Raw genomic sequence first — 20,030 nt, forward strand, 5'->3', positions numbered from 1 at the left:
CCGTACGGCCTTCAACAATGAGCAAAGCCCACACCACATAGTCAGCTATAACAGGCCCTGAAATGACAAATTTGTATTGAATAAAGATACCAAAGGGGCTATAAAATACCAAAAGTCAAAGAAAAACAAATAATATCATAGCTAAAAGAAAAAAATACTCTTCCTTTTCTGTCATCTTCCTAGTAATGTAAGTGTGAGAAATCTAGTAGATTTCTATAAAGAATCAATTAGACTTTTGAATACAGAACTGCAAAATATGAGTGGTACAGGTGAATGGGCATTTTTCATTCTAACACTTTAAGTTGTTTTCGACAACAAGTTGGACAAACGTTTATTTTATGGTAAAATAAGCAAATCAAGAAAAATTAAATATTGAGCAACACTTACCCTCTTAAACATCAGGTGAAAAAGTTGTGTGGAACAGACATAGGGCAATTGTAATCAGCTGTCATAGATTACATATTACAATGAGGTGAACTTTGTTCTCTAGAAGGGTCTGCAGTTCTGCTTCACAAGTGAAATTCGTTTTCTATTTTATAAAGAAAGCATCCTTGTAACACTAGCCTCTGTTACACCACTCATAAATAAAAACAAAAATGTTTTAAAAAATTATTGTTTTTAGAAATTGAGGTTTTACTGTATCAATTTTGGCTGTTTTAAAAGTGTTTAAATATCACATTATTTATAGTCTTTTCTGGCCTTTTTGTAGGTACATCAAACAAGGAAATATTGATACTGATATAAGTCATCCTTCTATAAACATGATAAATGTAAAGAAAGTCAAATAAGAAAAAAAAAAAAAACAACCTAATTTATGACAAAACAATAAAGAGGGTGGTAAAGGGTTATTTTTGTGCAACGTGTTTTGCCATTTTTATTTCACGTGCAGCTGTGAAAAGGGTTCGTTATTCACTGTGTTTCGTGAAATCGGTAAAAAAATCAACATGCAAGAAATTGTTAATTGTTCGTTCATCGTGAAATTTTATTTCGCGTTCTTCCGTGCAGATACCCCTTTTTACGCCCCTCAATAAATGAAAGACAGATATGATGACAGCTATCAAGGACATCCACTGAAATAGACTCCTGACTTGGTACAGGCACATAAAGAATGAATCTGGTTAAACATGTTTTAGAGCACTCACCCTATCCCATACCTGGACAGTGGTGTAACAGCACACCATAAGAAAAACTGTTAAAACCAGTTTGAAATTTGCTTAACTTATCAAGATAGGTAGATGATACTTCTGATAAAAAATTGAAAGAAGATAAATTACATGAATAATAATGCTAATGAGTGATTATTTTATGTTTCAGTGCATTTGCGGACTTGTTAAGACGGTATTGGCCTTCCATGCCTATACTAATATTAGCCATTACAGAGATTGGTGCCTCTTCAGTATTTTTCCAGGACGAAATGAGTCAGTCATTGATACAGAAAGCTATTAAAGTAGCAGACGACTTAGGGATAGAATATATGACAACACCTCCAAACTTTCAAAACCAAGGTAATTATAGTACTGTGGATTCATTTATTTTCGTGGGTACCAATTTTTGTGGATTGAGGAAAACTTCCATCTTCGTGGATATTTCATTTCATGGTTTTGCTTTAGTCAACATATATTTATAGGGTACATTTGTAATTCGTTGAAGATTTAATTCATGGTTTCCCTGTACCCACGAAATCCACGAAAATTGGTATCCAACGAATAATAATGAATCCACAGAATATTGATAAAACATTGATAATTAGGATACTTATGATCCATAATTATAACAAGTTTAACCTATCTAAACAGATACGGCGTGCTTTGCCGTATCATAAGTTACATCAACATGAAGCAATACTGTGGATTCATTTATTTTCGTGGGTATCAATTTTCGTGGATTCTGGAAAACTTGCATTTTCGTGGATATTTGATTTCATGGTTTTGCCGATCTCTGCATACAAAGCCTTATAGAAAATTTGTAATTCGTTGAACATTTGAATTCTTGGTTATCCTGTTCCCACGAAATCCATGAAAATTGGTATCCAACGAATAATTATGAATCCACATTAATTGTTGAAAGGGTCTTGAATACCCATACTGTAATTTCTTTCCTTATCTTCCTTATTTAATATCTTTTCCTGTCTAGGAAATGTTACCAATTTTTTATCTCATATTTGCCAATAAAACCTTAGCCACATCATAAGGCAACCAATTAGAACGGATATTTGTTAAGTAAGAATTTCAAGATGGTGTGAATATCAAATGAGACTTATAGCTTCAGCACAGTGATGTGAAGCAAAAAAGAATTACTGGAATTGCCATAGACCACAGTACAATAGACCATACCATCCCCTAACACTCAACTCCAACGAAGGGGATGTACAAAACAAAACAAATGCCACACTGTCTAGATAGCCTGTCTGGTACTGGTATGAATTGTCGTGGGGTTAACACGGTCCAGATAGCCTGTCTGGCACTGGTATGAAATGTGGTGGGGTTAACACGGTCTAGATAGCCTGTCTGGTACTGGTAGGAAATGTGATGGGGTAAATACGGTCCAGATAGCCTGTCTGGTACTGGTATGACATGTGGTGGGGTTAACACAGTCTAGATAGCCTGTCTGGTACTGGTATGAAATGTGGTTGGGTTAACACGGTCTAGATAGCCTGTCTGGTACTGGTATGAAATTTGGTGGGGTTAACACAGTCCAGATAGCCTGTCTGGTACTGGTATGAAATGTGGTGGGTTTAACACGGTCTAGATAGCCTGTCTGGTACTGGTATGAAATTTGGTGGGTTTAACACGGTCTAGATAGCCTGTCTGGTACTGGTATGAAATTTGGTGGGGTTAACACAGTCCAGATAGCCTGTCTGGTACTGGTATGACATGTGGTGGGGTTAACACGGTCTAGATAGCCCGTCTGGTACTGGTATGACATGTGGTGGGGTTAACACAGTCTAGATAGCCTGTCTGGTACTGGTATGATATGTGGTGGGGTTAACACAGTCTAGATAGCCTGTCTGGTACTGGTATGACATGTGGTGGGGTTAACACGGTCTAGATAGCCCGTCTGGTACTGGTATGAAATGTGGTGGGGTTAACACGGTCTAGATAGCCTGTCTGGTACTGGTATGAAATGTGGTGGGTTTAACACGGTCTAGATAGCCTGTCTGGTACTGGTATGAAATTTGGTGGGGTTAACACAGTCCAGATAGCCTGTCTGGTACTGGTATGACATGTGGTGGGGTTAACAGGTGTAATACCACCATTGATTTTCCCCTATTAGTCTTTGTTAAATTTGCACTTTTCAAAAAATTGTGCAGAATTTATCTTTGTTTCAAATAAAGAAATACTTGGCATGAGTAAAGTTTTATCCTGTCCAGTACTATAGAAAAAATTTCACATAACATTTCATTGCATATAAGAAAATAACCATCTCTGGAAGTTAACCAATCAAATTTTCCCCCTTTTTTAACCTGTGTACAAGCTTTAGTAACCATGTAACCTCAAGTTTCCAAAATATTCTATAGAAACCCCAAATAAAGAAATAATGGTGCTTTGAAATACCCAAGATATATGTTTATGACTCAGAAATGTTTTACTGCAATGAAATGTAGGATCAATTACCTACAACTGTCAAATTCAAGGGAATATTTTTTTTTCGACCTATTTTCGTATGCAACCGGATGTGACGTACTATGATTTGGTGGTATTACACCTAAAGAAGACTTTTTTGTTAAATAAACTGAATGTGACTTTTTTCCTTTGTAATACTGGTTATTTCAAGCATTCCTGTCAAGTTTTGTCATAATCAGTTCAATAGTTTGAGAAAAATCTAGTATAATGTAAGACGACATCTACAGCGATTCGAGCAAAATTTCTTCGAAAAATTCAAACCAAGCCGTATAATGATAGAATATAGTGTGGACCAATAAATGATCAAATATTTATCTCATCTGCCTACAAACAGTTGAATATGATACAAAAGATGACTTTAGGATGATAAATACTACTAATGGACCTCTTTGTCTTCCTTATAAGGTCTCTTTTGGTCCATTTATACCTCTCATTTCCTCAAAATTTCTACTTTTTAGGCCAATAAATAAAAATTTTGGGGTAACTTTCACTCCATCATGATAGAAATGTTATTATAAATGATTAATTGAAGTATTCAAGCTGAATGAACTATCCATATAAAAGTTTACTGTCACCAAGGAGGTTTCAATAAGTCCTTACGTAAAACTTAAATTTACGCCGCGTTCCAGAGAGGGACATAAAAAACTTCTCTTTTGGTGAATAATTTGTTGTTACTGCTTTAAAAATAATTTCATTTACTTAAAACTATATATTTATTAAAGTATTTCTTAGGGAAAATTTTCTAGTATAGCAGAATATAAGAAATAAGGAGAAAAAGCTCCCAAAGACTCTAAGTATGACTTGTTCTGTCAACTGATATTCATTGTAAAGTCCTATTTCAAGGAAATTTTCTCATAAAATGTATTTTGGAGACTCAATCCACTCAGAATATTTCATTATTTGTAATATTTCACTTAAATAGCAAGAAATTTTAACAAATGAGAGTACTCACAAGGTCAAAGGTGCATGTACAGCTTCCCATATTAGGTGTAATACCACCATTGATTTTCCCCTATTAGTCTTTGTTAAATTTGCACTTTTCAAAAAATTGTGCAGAATTTATCTTTGTTTCAAATAAAGAAATACTTGGCATGAGTAAAGTTTTATCCTGTCCAGTACTATAGAAAAAATTTCACATAACATTTCATTGCATATAAGAAAATAACCATCTCTGGAAGTTAACCAATCAAATTTTCCCCCTTTTTTAACCTGTGTACAAGCTTTAGTAACCATGTAACCTCAAGTTTCCAAAATATTCTATAGAAACCCCAAATAAAGAAATAATGGTGCTTTGAAATACCCAAGATATATGTTTATGACTCAGAAATGTTTTACTGCAATGAAATGTAGGATTAATTACCTACAACTGTCAAATTCAAGGGAATATTTTTTTTCGACCTATTTTCGTATGCAACCGGATGTGACGTACTATGATTTGGTGGTATTACACCTAAACACGGTCTAGATAGCCCGTCTGGTACTGGTATGACATGTGGTGGGGTTAACACAGTCTAGATAGCCTGTCTGGTACTGGTATGACATGTGGTGGGGTTAACACGGTCTAGATAGCCTGTCTGGTACTGGTATGACATGTGGTGGGGTTAACACGGTCTAGATAGCCCGTCTGGTACTGGTATGACATGTGGTGGGGTTAACACGGTCTAGATAGCCTGTCTGGTACTGGTATGACATGTGGTGGGGTTAACACGGTCTAGATAGCCCGTCTGGTACTGGTATGAAATGTGGTGGGGTTAACACAGTCCAGATAGCCCGTCTGGTACTGGTATGAAATGTGGTGGGGTTAAACTATTTTTAATTGTGCACAAACCTCCCCATTATCCATCTAGACATCTAGAGCATATGTCGTAACAGTAACTAGCACAATAAAAAACTTGAACAGCCCGACTACCAACAGGATGACCACTATTGAACAAGTAAATTGAAGAGACACACAGGGTCAAAATATGCTTTCTTCTATATTAAACTTCAACGAATTTATGCATGAAAGTCTTATGTTTCATTCTGTTTCTCTTTATAATATTCTTCACTATTTGTTTGTATAAAACACATTGGTCAAGTAGTGATTTATATGTACTGGGGATTCATAATTATTCTTAGGATACACATTTTCATGGAATTCATGGGTATAGTTGAAACTTGAGTTTAGATGTTCAACCAAGTAAAATTGAGAATGGAAATGGGGAATGTGTCAAAGAGACAACAACCCGACCATAGAGCAGACAACAGCCGAAGGCCACCAATGGGTCTTCAATGCAGCGAGTGCATATTTTCTATAATTTTGTGTGCAGACTTTGGCAAAACCTTTAAATCAAATATTCTGCAAACATTGGTACCCATGAAAATAAATGAATCCACAGTATCTCTTTTATTTAGTACATTATTGAAAGAGACGATATTCATCATCTGTTTCATTTCAATGAAATTTATAATGCATCACCATAAAAATCTTGACTTTTTATTTTAGCATTAGTATATAATAATTTCCTGAAGGAAGTATGGCAAAAGAGAGAAGAAATAAATGAGTCGTATTATTATGAAGCCACTAGTCCACCAGCATATGATGAATCAATGTCAAACAGACCTCCAGCTCCATTACCTAAACCTTATGATGCGTACAATACTAAAAGTAGTACAAGCAACAGGTAAGTTTGATATTGTCTACAGTAGCCTCTCAAGCTTTGGGCAAACAGACTGTAAAAACTATTACCTAAACCATATGAGTCATACAATACCAAAGTAGTACAAGCAACAGGTAAGTTTGATATTGTCTGCTGCAGCCTCTCAAGCTTTGGGCAAACAGACCGCAAACACCATTACCTAAACCATATGACGCATACAATACCAAAGTAGTACAAGCAACAGGTAAGTTTGATATTTGCTGCAGCCTCTAAGGCTTTGGTCAAACAGATTGCAAACACCATTGCCTAAATCATATGAGTCATACAATACTAAAAGTAGAACAAGCAACAGGTAAGTTTGATATTGTCTGCTGCAGCCTCTCAAGCTTTGGGCAAACAGATTGCAAACACTATTACCTAAACCATATGACGCGTACAATACCAAAGTAGTACAAGCAACAGGTAAGTTTGATATTGTCTGCCGCAGCCTCTCAGGCTTTGGGCAAATAGACTGCAAACACTCATTGGAGCTTCAGGTCATATAAGTCAACAACTAAAAAAAAAAAATAAACCAAGAAGGAGGAGTAGGATAAGAGCCATTATTTGGCCCCTGAAATAAGTAAAATTATACAAGCCTTCAAGGCATGGGCATTCATGCTCAAATACATCTGAAAAAAAAAGTTGTATCATTTTGCAATGTGAATATTTTAAACCAATGAAAGAATACTTTGTAATTACAGCCAGAGTACAGAGGATTCTGACCCTCTTTATGACCAGCCTTCCCGATATCGTCATCCATCTGATAGTGAGCCGGAGAGACCATCGTCCACTTCGCCTCCTCCTTTCAGAGCAGATCAGTCTGGAGAGTATGCTCAAAATGGTGAACATCTAGTCAAACCAAGCGTGATTAAAAGAAGGACCAATATGAATGCGGGTTTGTATACATTGAATTTTAATTAGATTTTATATTTGACTGGATTTGCTCTCAGGCTTCTATTTCATGTTCATACATTTTCAGGGCTTGATATAATGAAAGCTTAAGAAGCAATACTGTGGATTCATTTATTTTTGGGAGAACTAATTTTCGTGGATGGAGAAAACATTGTGGCTTTGTGGATATTTGATTTCGTGGTTTTACCAAAGTCAGCAAATAAACCTATAGAAACTTTGGATTTGGTTGAACGTATTATTACTTGTTCACATATACCCATGAAACTTGGTATACTAATAATGATGTATCCACAGTATGTGATTGGTCCTAAGGTTTGGCAAAATTTGATATCTATAATATGCTTTGTATTGTTATTTTTTAGGGAAATGTATATAAAAATAACATTTTTTTTATGTTCCATGGTCATGTGATGTCAGACATTGTTAAGACATAATAAAAATAGATATTTTGCTTAACGTATAGCCCTCCTTCATGAACCATATGTAACATGAAAAAATCTGTAAACAATGAAGTTTTGCAATGTTTTAATTATTACAAACTTTTATCACTTTTTCAACAATCGCAAAAATAAAAACATACAGTAATTTCTGAATTTACAGTATTCCCTAGAATTGCTTATTCCATGTACAATGATCAAATACAATGTACATTTATATTAATTTTGGAGGAAGATAATAAAAAAAAGTACCACTTTGTTTAATCTTGAATTTTGATAATTAGCCTTAGAAGCTACATTTTTAAAGATTTATTTTATTTGTCCTAAGATAATGAAAATTGGATTATTTTTTAGTTCATTTTTTTGTAAGAAAATTTTAATACCATGAGTAAGGTACTTTTCTACAATAGAAAATTTACTAATGTCTTTGCCTGAAATGCTGCTATCTAAAATTATCTAAGGAAAATTAAGTTTTCTTGTAGAATATATAAATATTTTTGAAATCCCTAAAGGAGTTTTAAGTAATATGGAGATTGGCTTGCATATAAATCAGTAGTTCATTGAACTACACAATTTGTATATTTGTATTGTATGGTGAAATTTGTATATACATGTATAACACAAATTTGTTTATAAGAAACTTTTTTGGTAAAGTCTTGAGTATCTTAAACGTGTTTCTTTTATTTGCCAATTTATTCATTGAAAAAAAATCACAGAAATGCAGAAATTTCCTAATACTGAGAAAAAAAATATTGCAAAAATGATACTTTAGTATAATGATTATAACAAAGAAAATATTTTATGGTAAAATGCTTTTGGTGCTTTTTGCTTTTAACCTTTTAACATTAATCTTTTCATAAAAATGCAGAATAGCAGTTGCATATTTATCATTTAAATTATGAAATCATTGACCTTGAGATGACCTTTACAGGGTACCACCACGACCACTATCGTAAGTCGTACCCTGCTATAGAAACTGAAGGTGCTAAACTTCAGCGGGAACTAGAGAAACCGTATCACTTCAGAAAGTCATCAAGTATGAAACTTGCAATGAAGCAAGAGGATGAAGGTGATTGGTGGAAAATTTTTCGATATTGTGTTGCCATGACAACCACCATCCTTTGTTTTCCTACTGTGCTTAATTTAATATTTTCAATTTACAGATTTAATTGTCACAGTTGTTTTGGTTTTCTGTTTTTTTTTAAGAAGGCTGTATTGTATTTATATCTAAAATTCTTTTAGAAAAAAATTACATGAAGAATTTATGGATTGCTAGTAGTGTAGTTACTACATTCATTCTTTTAGATATAAAAATTAGAAAAATAAATATTTTGAATTAACTTGACAAATACAATATAGATATTTTAAAATCTGATGCAACAATTTTATTTGAATTCAGTCGAAGCAATTTGGAGTTGATAATAAGAATCTTCTTTCAGAAGAGTTTTTTTTTTTTTTTTTTAATGAAAAAAATTCTAATATGTGATTGAAGTGGGGTTTTTTGTCAGCATATGCAACTGTTGCATTTGGTGTCTGACAGATCTGTTTTAAAGCAACACTCCAAGAAATTGTTGTTTACAATGCAGTGTTTTCCCCAAAATTTTCATGTAGCATCCTGTTAAACTGGGAATTTTGAAATACCATTATGTTTCTAGAAATCATATCATGCCTTCAATTACCAATCTAATTGAAAAACAGATCCTGTGTCCACGCTTTGTTACAAGGATCTGAAAGCATTTCGTTTTACTTTCAGTTTTAAAGACCTTTTGAAATCCTCTGATTTCGTCTTAATGATACACAAATTCAAAAATTTAAAGATAGCAATTTCTTTAACATTTTACAAGAAGTGAAAGTTGAACGAAGTGTTTTCAGGACCTTGTAAGCAAAGCGAGGACACAGGATTGAATTTAATCAAATTGATCAATAGCACAATCTATACATAAATCTTTTCGGTTTGGCATAATTTTCAAGCAATATAACAACACATCACCATGATGTTTAAAGGCTGTGGGGAGAATACTATCTTGTCAGACAGATATTGGCAACATTGGAAGAAAATGTTGCATATGATGTCAGATGGAACTTATCAACACTTCAAGAAATTGTTGCATTTGATTTGTTATACTTTTAGATTTTTTGTTGCAGTGTAGTAGATTAAAGAGTCACTTGTTTAATGAATTTGTAGTTGCTAAGTTTTTATTTGCCATTTGATGTGAGTGACACTACTTCGTATTTAACAACACAAGTGTGTCATTATAATTATTTTGATGTAAGCAATGTTGAAAAAAAATTGCCGATAAATTTTGTGCTATAACATACCTATATATCTCATACGCATATACATGCATAAAAAGTATATAAAATATATATTGATATAATATAACTTCAACATAATAATATTTAATTTTTTATTTTTCATTATTTTTCATTTTATCTATGATAGTTAAGCATGTTTAAAAATCTTCACAAACTAATCAATTGATGTTAAATTCTTTATTCATTTTGTAGAAAAATATCTTATTTATTTAAACAATTAATGCTTTGCTTTAAATCTGACATTTTAGCTTTCAGTGTCTGTGTATCAATGAATCAATAGGCATCAGTAATTCTGCAATTAAGGGCCATTCCATTTAAATGAATGTCGGAGGGTAGGAAGGAAATCTTGGCCTTTGGGTTATTTATAGTTGTATGTCCATTTGATGTCATTTGATTTGCTACTTGGATGTTAAACAGCCATACATCCATCAATCATCTATTTGATGTCTTCAAAATTACTCAAAGAAAATCTGTTGGTTGTATGGGGATTTATACAGTACCTTCTGACCCTACCATACCCATTTAGATGGAATAGCCCAGAGCAAAATCAAAGTACCTTCTGACCCTTCCATACCCATTTATAGATGGAATAGCCCAGAGCAAAATCTATGTACCTTCTGACCCTTGTATACCCATTTAGATGGAATAGCCCAGAGCAAAATCTTCATAGAAAAAGACAGCGTTCAATTTTCTTATGCTATGTATGCTGTGTTTTTCAAGACTAGATGCATTATTTTACAGCCTTTTAAAACAAATTATATGTATATATTTTAAATACTTTTATAAATTATTTCAATATGTTTTTTAAGAGATTTAATGAAAGTGAATTACTGATGCATATAGAATTGTGAAATTAAAAAAAATTGGCCATATCAGTTTAGGTAGCATATATTCTTAGTTGAAATTTGTTTGTACGAACCTTTTATCATTATCAGTGGTGGATTTAGGATAGAGCATAGAGAGCTTATCCCCCTTTGATTGCCAAACAATTTTTAGAATCCTCATGTTTCTCACTATTTATATGATTTATTAGCTCTGCATTATCTATTAAGTTTTCTGGAATATCATCCCAAGAATCCTGAATCCACCATTGGTTATAGAGATATTCTCAGGTTCTTGATTTGCATTGTTTGCAGCAAGAACACCTAATTTTATTTGGTGCCATGTCTCATTGTTTCTTGTCAATTCACATTTCATCGTGCTGTCATTTCTTCTAAAGCTTGGGCTCTCAACGAAAGAAGACTACCAAGTAAAGCATCGACATTACCCACAGACATTGGACAAAATTTTCATGAAAACGGTGAACTAAGTGTTTCTGTTTAGACATTTTGCAGTAGTTGAAGCATTTTAGATTTAGAAAGCTTTTATTTTATTCATTTAACAGCATGGATGTTAGCATTGTTATCATATTTATTTATAAATGCAGCGTCACGTTAAGACTTGTTCCAGATGTTTTTTTCCCATGACAAATGTACTGTGATAGCTGTGTATTGGTAGCAGTGAAACGCAAAAAAAACTAGCATAGAATCTTTTCATATTGGAGACCTTTTTTTGTTTCTATTTGAAAAATTGTACATTTGTCTGACAGATTTGCACAATCTTTAATAAATTGTATCTTTGAATGCATTTTTATATATAGTGTATATGGTCAAATTAGCCAGAATCATGATCAAGTGCAAAAATCATATTTTTTAAAAGGAATTTTGGATGGATGGTCAAATTGGAATAGATTTTGCGATATCTATGAACAAAAACAATCTACTGGAAGATAAAGTTTTTATACTGCTGTAAAAAAAATTGTAGATTTAAGTGCTGTCACTTTTTTATCAGCGACTACAAGTCATAACTTCTTAATATATAGCGCCAAGCTTTGTCTTGTTATCCCATGTCATGTGACTTGGTTATGCCATGCCATGTGACCTGGTTATGTTATACCATGTGACTTGGTTATGCTATACCATGTGACTTGGTTATGCTATACCATGTGACACTTTTTCAGTTCCTGTGTCCTGTTTGCTGATATATTATATAAATCTTTAAATTTAATGAAGCAGGGTTTTAAAGTACTGGCCAATAGCTCACAGAACATGTTGTTAGGTTTTGTGTATATTTACTACATTCCCTATTTCCTTTTTTGGAAAAATGAAGAAAAACACTGGATTTTAAATTAAAGATAAAAAAAAAAATTACAGCAATTAAAATGCCATTTGAACTTAAAAAAAAAAATTAGCGTTATATTTATGACTCTAGTTTTATTGTTTTGTATCATTTGTTTGGAAATTTAGTGTGGGAAATGCAGACAATGCACAGCTTTGAAAAAGCAGCAAAAAAACATGTATACATCATACGCACATCTCTCTAAAAATTCTCTGCATGAATATCCTTTTCCCCCCACTGTGGGAATAAATATTTCCATAACACTTTTCTTAAGAACTTCTGGACAGAATGAATTACTCTTTGGTCAGTAATGAGAATACCACTTTCAATACATTTCATTTTTTATGATGAATGAATCTAAAATTTTCCAACAACTTTTTTCTCCAAGACTTCAAAACAGAATGACTTCATATCTAGTCAGTAGCTTGGCAGTAATAGGTTGTAAAGTGTTAGCGCTTTTCAGGTCTGTCATGCACCTACTTCCTGTTTTTAGATACTTTGAATTACGAGTGGGGCTGTGCTTAGCATGTCAAAGTATACATTCTTATTGTCAATTTCTTGACAAAAGAATTAAGAATTAAAACACTTGCAGGTATTTTCTAATTTCTATTTATAAAACAGGTATTTTCTTATTTCTATTTATAATAATAAGTCACACCATTACAATGATGTTAATAGTTAACCAAGTAATAGATATGGTTTTAAAAGCATGGCTCTTCTGTATGAATGTTAGATTAGGTTTTTTACTGTGTGTGTGTTGTAAATCCTAATGTTGAACCCCTTCCCCATGTATATGCTGTTTACGATTAAAACCATTGGATGTTTTACCCTGTTTTCATATAACTGGTTAGTTCAATTTAAATTTTTTCCTATTTTTTAAAAATTGTGCTGTTTTGAAACTGAATTTGCACAGACAAAACAGCTTGATTTAGGCAAATTCACTTTTTTAATATGTTTAATCTTAAAACATAAGATTTGCCTAAACCACATGCAATTTTGTTGTAGGCAGATCTTGATAAAAATGATAATTGAATTGTCCACTTGAAGGAAAATATTTTACTTAAGCTGTTAAATGGTTCTTCAACTAAATCTCTGAAACAAAGGTGTATAAGTCCTCTCTACTACTCCAAAAGATGAAGTTTCTTTAGTCGCAGAACGGGAAACATAAGAATGTCAATTCAGTGGCGTCAACAGTGTCAACCATGTAAATTATATGTACAAAACGTTATATTTCTGAGACACTATATTACTTTCATACAGATGTCTCCATCTGTCATATGTCCATTGTACTTTACCACATTTTCATGGTTCAGCATCTACTTTCTTAAAAAATTATTACTTAAATTGAGACATTTTTGCCAGATTTTCATTATTGGGAAAAATTGCATCAAGATGTAGTTTTAATAAACAAATGTAGCAAGAAAATAAAAAAAAAGCATTACAATATTTAAGGAATGACTGTAATATTTTTTCTGTCTATGAAGAAATTTATCAAAAATGTGGTACACAGGGAATAACTCGCATAGCAAAATTATGTATATGAGCTGATAGACAAAAAACTTTTAGCCAATCAGAAACCTTGTTACATCCAAAATTAAATTATTGATCTATAGCATTATTTGTATGTAATATTTCCTGAAATGTCAATAATTAATATCACATTTTTGTCCATTGTTCTACAATTGCTATTTTAAAAAATGATAAATGCTTGCAAACAATTATGAATTTACATTAGTTTTTATGGTATTTAGGTGTACATGTTAATTTCTCACTTATTAGGATAACTATTTTTGGTATATGGAATTCTTGCAAGGTACATGTCTGTCAGACAGGGTTCAGCTGACCTTGATCTCGTTCCATGGTTCATTGGTCAATGTTAAGTTTTAGAGATTAGGTCTGTTTCTCAGATGATATAAGCAGTAGGCAAAAGCTGTCCTTGACCTCATTCCTAAGGTTCATTGGTCAATGTTAAGATTTTGGAATAGTTCCTTTTCTTAGATACCATAAGCTGTGAATCACTTATATTTTGAATGATATTTAAGTGTGCATGTCTGTCTGACAGGTTTCATCTGACCTCATCTTCATGGTTCATTGGTCAATTTTTTTTCTGTTGACACCTGTTTCTCTGACACTATAAGCAGTAGGTCAGCTATATTTGGTGTATGGAATTATTGTCAATCGTATATCTCTGTCTGGCAGTGTTCATATTACCATGACCTTATTTTCATAAATATTGCTAATATTAAGTTTATATGAAATGATTATCTGTAGTAAAACCTTGACCTTAAAAACTTTCAGCATAAAATGTTATCATGATTAGTCAAGCAGGCTGGACATCTCAGCCTGAGCACTCATATTACAAGAAAAATATGTGGTCACTCCACGTTGTTAAGTTATAGGAAAGAAGAGTCCTAAATTGTTAAAGTTATAGAAAAGAAGAGTCCTAAATTGTTAAGTTATAGAAAAGAAGAGTCCTTAATTGTTAAGTTATACAAAAGAAGAGTCCTAAATTGTTAAGTTATAGAAAAGAAGAGTCCTAAATTGTTAAGTTATAGAAAAGAAGAGTCCTAAATTGTTAAGTTATAGAAAAGAAGAGTCCTAAATTGTTAAGTTATAGAAAAGAAGAGTCCTAAATAACACATTAATAGCAATAAAAGGTGATGTTATGATAAGTCAAAAGAGTGGGGAAATGAACAGTGTATAAAAGTAACATTTCTTTTGAAATAGTCTTTTGCACCACCTCCGGGTGCAGGATTTTCTCTCTGCATTGATGACCCATTGGTGGCCTTCGGCTGTTTTCTGCTCTTTGGTCAGATTGTTGTCTCTTTGACATATTCCCCATTTCCATTCTCAATTTTATTTAGCAAATTATTTTCTTAAAAAAAGTTAAATCTTCCTATATCTACAAATCAGAGATTAATAAGATAGGTATTTGATTTTATAAGATCTCGGGGTAAGATAAAACATTTGAAATTGCTCTTTGAAGATACATTTTAGGAAATAATTTCAAGGTTATGAAATTGATATATTTGTTTTAGAAAGTTTAATGGTATTTTTAATAAACGATGTGTCTTAAGATCTTTTTTTGCTGAACTGTGTTTAGTTTATGTCAGTCACTTTTCCTAATGACTCATAATTTACTTTTCTTACATAAATCTTTTATCTATAGAAATAAGTATTGTTGTTAGCTTTCAATGTCAGATGAAAAATTATTTTGCAGCTGTTTATTATAAATTATTCTGTGTTTTGTTTATAGGAAATTGGAGTGAGCAGTCTCGGCATCCTTCAACAGGATCGAGAGATTCAGAAGAGACGGTTTGGGTAGAAAATGAGCAATATGCTTCCTTTTATGAAATGCAGAGAAAATCAAATGTAAGTCATTAGGATTACGATTAAAAAAAATATTAAGATAAGAAGATATGTCATGATTGCCAATGAGGCAACTATCAACCAAAGACCAAATGACTTTGATTTAATCATATGAAGAGAATTTTGTGATTATTAGATAGTTAAGCTTGTGGAGCAGTTTACTTTTCTAGAAAACTTTGTTTCTTCAGGTTTTTAATTGTTTCATATCTAACCCAATGAAATATTAAAGCATTGAAAAAAAATTATCAGAGAAAATTTATAACTTGTAACAAATATTATCATGATTATAGACTTGAAAAAAGAAGGAACCATATGATTTGTTTGCCAGGTTTTTATCTTAAAGTACAATAAGTATAGTGTTTTACTGTAAATTCAGAAATTATTGTGAGCATTTATTATACGGCCGCAAAAAAATTTTGGGGTCGTATATTGCTATCACGTCGTCGTCGTTATCTTCCAAAGACAATAACTTTAGTTTAAGTGAATGGATCTCTATGAAATTTAAACAAAAGGTTCAATACCACAGAAGGAAGGTTGGAATTGTTTTTTGGGGGTGAATGTCCCAACCGTTTAAGAATAAGGGGCCAAAAAGGGTCTAAAATAAGTATTTTTCTAGTTTTCAGACAATAACTTGTGTTTAAGTGTATGGATGTCTCTTAAATTGTACCACATTTTACAAAAAGAAAATTTCTTCAAATGTTATTTTTTTGGAGGGGGGGGGTAAACAAATTTTATTTTTTTGAGGGGGGGGGGGGGGGCAATTTTTCCTCAAGATTTAAGAAATTGTCAATTTTCAAAAGAAAAATTGGGGGTCACAATTTATTTTGCTAATTCTTTGTATATAGCTAGTCTGAAAACAGATTTACTAAGTATTGCGCAACAGCACAGTGTATTGCACAACAGCAAGAAATCTTCAATTGAATATAAATTCAAATCATATAACCAATTTCAAGTTCTTTGATTACATTTATTCTGTGTCAGAAACCTATTATGTGTCAAATATTTAATTACAATCCAAATTCAGACCTGTATCAAGCTTGAATATTGTGTCCATTTTGCCCAAATTGTTCAGGGTTGGACCTCTGCGGTCGTATCCAGCTGCGCATGGCGAAGCAGTTTATTTTTGCGATAGTCATGTCTTCCAATACCAGATTACTTCAAAATCAATCAAGTTAGAAAACCCTTGCCATCAGGACACCCTATGGTAAAAAAAAATCTCCCCTGTCAAACAGGAACAATTATTCTATAAATTGCATCATAATATATTTTTCTTAAAACTTAAAGTCAAATAGAACAGATATAATGCAGGCTGAAATAAACCTTCTGTAATTTTTTGTTGAGAAAAATATTTAGCTGTTTTGTTGTTTTTGTAGTTGTATAGTCCCCAGAAAAGGAATTCTGCTGGAATCAATGCTCCCCTAGCAAAACCAGAACAAATAGAAATAGCAGACTATGCCACAGTAAAGGTGGGTTAATGATAAGTAATTAAAACTGTATAGTGGATAATTGTTTAACTGGACAATTTCCCTCCGTATCCAGAATGGAAACATTTTATCAATTCAGAACGGGTATCCAAGATGATAGGGATTACTGCTGCAATAGTTGACTTTATTGACACCCTATTTGAATATCACATTTCTTGAAATAAGATATATTTTCCATGTTGTTTGAAAATTAAGACAGTGATTTCTTGGTCCTTGTATATGTAAAAATCAAACAGATTAAGGACAGACAGGCTACTCTAAGTCTTGGGTTTGAGTATTAGGAAAGATCATATTTTCCTTTACTTAGAGTAAATGAAACAAAGGTAATTAATTAGATGTAAGCTGAAAGAAGCTATTTTTTTGTGAGAAAATAAAAACTCTTTACATGTTTTATTTATTTTCACATTTATACTTACATGAGGGCTATTCCAGAAAAAAATTGTATGGGGGGGTTGGAAGGCAGTTTGTTTCAGCACCCGCCACCCAGACAATTGTAATTGAGAATCATAGTGCATTATGCATGTGAAAAGTTGCTCTAATACCCATCCCCCATGTATTATTAATATAAAGTGCCTCCCCCCCTTCCCATACATTTTTTTCTGGAATAGCCCTGAATAAATGTGTAAATATCTTCTCTTTATGAGGTAAACTTAAAGAAACAAAATCTTTGTGAGAATTTTAAAAAACCTGTTACACATGTGTATTTTATTTTCACATTAAAACAAGTTTACATAAAACATGTTTATAAATGTGTTCTCCATATTTGCAGGATGCCTTGGGTTATCCACTGATAGAGAATGATTATGCTTCAGTATGTGACCAACTTCCCGTAGGACAACTTCAACGTATTAAATCTACTCAGCGAAAAGCTAAAGACAAGAACAAGCTCAAAACAGGTTGGTAAATTGAAAAAAATATTTATAAGATTTATAATTGAGGAAATATATATACAATGTTTATGTGTGTTGATACATTTTCCAACTGGCTAAAACAGGGTTTTCCAGACTGCAATGATTGCCTTTTATTGGAATTTGAAATTGAGAGGGGATTGAAGAAGGGGCAATAAACTCAGTTTACTAGCTGAAGTCCTGTGAAATCAATGTTCAACTACTTATTGTGATTTATTAAACCAATAGCAATTATCCATTGTAGTTTAAATGAAGTAACTGATAATTATTTAAACTAAACCCTGGCTCAAATTTTGCTGGTTTTTTTTTTGCTTTGTTAATTGAATACTATTAAACTAAGCTTAGGGGACAGTAACATCAAAAACATGTCTGAAAATGCAGAAATGTAAATGAAATAAAAACAATTTCAAATAAACTTTTTGCATGAATTCAAATATTTCCTCCTCTGTAAATTTCTGGCATGACAAAGGAAATGGTTCTATGCATAAAATTAATAGTCACTGTCCAAAAACGTCTGGGTCAGGTCAATTGGGCTCAATGGAGTCTAGTCCTTTATAATTCTATGTTTCCTAAATAAAAAGACTGTTTGTTCATGGGTTACAAAGGATCAAGTTTTGAACTCTGTGCAGTTGGAAAATGTTGACACAAAATCTTTTGTAGTGTGGATGCTTTCCCAAATGATCTCACTGGAGATGATAATACAGATGCATTTTACCTTGTCTATGTATATGCACTGTTTTTCAATACAAAGTGTTTATTTGTACTTATGTTTATTTGGATACAATGTTTATTAGTTTTTCCAGCTCTTTTTCTGTTGTATCATACAATATATATGGTATGCATGTATAGGCAAGATATATGTAAGTTTTATGTGTAAGGATTTGATACATGTATGTGAATTTTGTTGTTGAAGGATTTGATACATGTAGGTGAACTTTGTTGTGTAATTCTACATCTACATGAACTCATGAACAGTTATACTGCACATTTAGTGTGTCGTCAAAATTCATTTCTTTTTTTCTTTTTCACTATGTATTTTATATATAATTTTATCAATATTTATAAAAAAATAATTTGAGCTCATTCATAAAATTTTCACTAATAATCTCAAAAATGTTTGCGGTTTTCTTATGGTTACTGTCAAAATATATATGAAAATTTAAATTACAAGATTTCATGATTTAATTTCAAATTTAAGTTAATTTTTTATGTCAAAATCTTATTATATACATAAAGTTACTTATGAAGTTAAAAAAAAAACAAGTTCATGTTTAAATTATGAATTCTGGAAAACAAATATTAATATATTATGGAAAATTTATATAGAAAACTACAAATATTTGCAAGAATAAAGATAAAATTTCATGAAAATTAGTCAGGAAATGAGCTTTAAGTATTTGTTTGAAAATCTACAAATTTGTATAGGGAAAATTTTGAAAAGTGAATGACTTTTGTCCATGTACTATATTTAGAATTACATGTATGTCAGTAGGTACAAACTTTTCTTTCAACAATGATGACTTGAATATGATATGTTTAAACTGACCTTGACATTTTAGTGTTCTTATCTTTGAGATTACAAATTGAACGTTTAGATGAAGAACAGCAATAAAAATGCTGTTCCTTTACTTTTGGTTTCATTTTAAAAAGTGCATTGATTTTTTGTCTTGAATTGATACACCATGTCCTGCTCTTCAATTACCTTTCTAAGAGTTAATGAAAGTATACGTGTTAGAAAATAAGAGTTTTCAAGTTCAAAGCTAGTAATTCTAGGAACGTTTGATGATGAGGATGGAAATATTTGAAATATTGTTTAAACAGCAAAAGTGTAGAAAAAAATAACTTTCATATGAGTAAAGTGAACTGTTACTTTTCCCACACAAAGTGAAAGAACATTATTAATAACTATACATGAAATTTTCCTTCCTTTCTTTGAAATTATCATTAACTCATAATTAGGGATGAGGTATTACACGTTTTCATTCCAAAGAAAGGTATTCATACTTTATACAGAATGTTTTATTCTTGTTTTAAATTAGTATAAAAATTAACATGATTCTAAAAAAAAAAATACATTCAAATGTTGTATGTGTAAAAAAATCACTATGAAGGATACAATGCAATAGGTCCTGCAATGAAGGTCCAC

At 32.0% G+C, this 20,030-nt stretch overlaps 1 protein-coding gene across 7 annotated transcripts in view; it reads left to right on the forward strand.

Annotated features, from left to right (window-relative positions):
* The window catches only part of LOC127704151 (rho GTPase-activating protein 190-like), a 253,363-nt gene that overhangs the window by 184,002 nt on the left and 49,331 nt on the right, over window positions 1-20,030 (forward strand). For 6 of the 7 annotated variants that reach the window (XM_052208042.1, XM_052208041.1, XM_052208043.1 and 3 more), the window contains exons 12-18: window positions 1,315-1,505; window positions 6,109-6,286; window positions 7,003-7,196; window positions 11,186-11,266; window positions 15,380-15,495; window positions 16,866-16,958; window positions 17,746-17,872. In XM_052208042.1, coding sequence (XP_052064002.1) covers window positions 1,315-1,505; window positions 6,109-6,286; window positions 7,003-7,196; window positions 11,186-11,266; window positions 15,380-15,495; window positions 16,866-16,958; window positions 17,746-17,872 — 980 coding nt within the window. The remainder of the gene's footprint in view (window positions 1-1,314; window positions 1,506-6,108; window positions 6,287-7,002; window positions 7,197-11,185; window positions 11,267-15,379; window positions 15,496-16,865; window positions 16,959-17,745; window positions 17,873-20,030) is intronic. The other variant, XM_052208046.1, reaches the window with a different exon arrangement.

Source organism: Mytilus californianus, unplaced genomic scaffold, assembly GCF_021869535.1.
Source record: "Mytilus californianus isolate M0D057914Y unplaced genomic scaffold, xbMytCali1.0.p SCAF_6, whole genome shotgun sequence".
Taxonomy (NCBI): domain Eukaryota; kingdom Metazoa; phylum Mollusca; class Bivalvia; order Mytilida; family Mytilidae; genus Mytilus; species Mytilus californianus.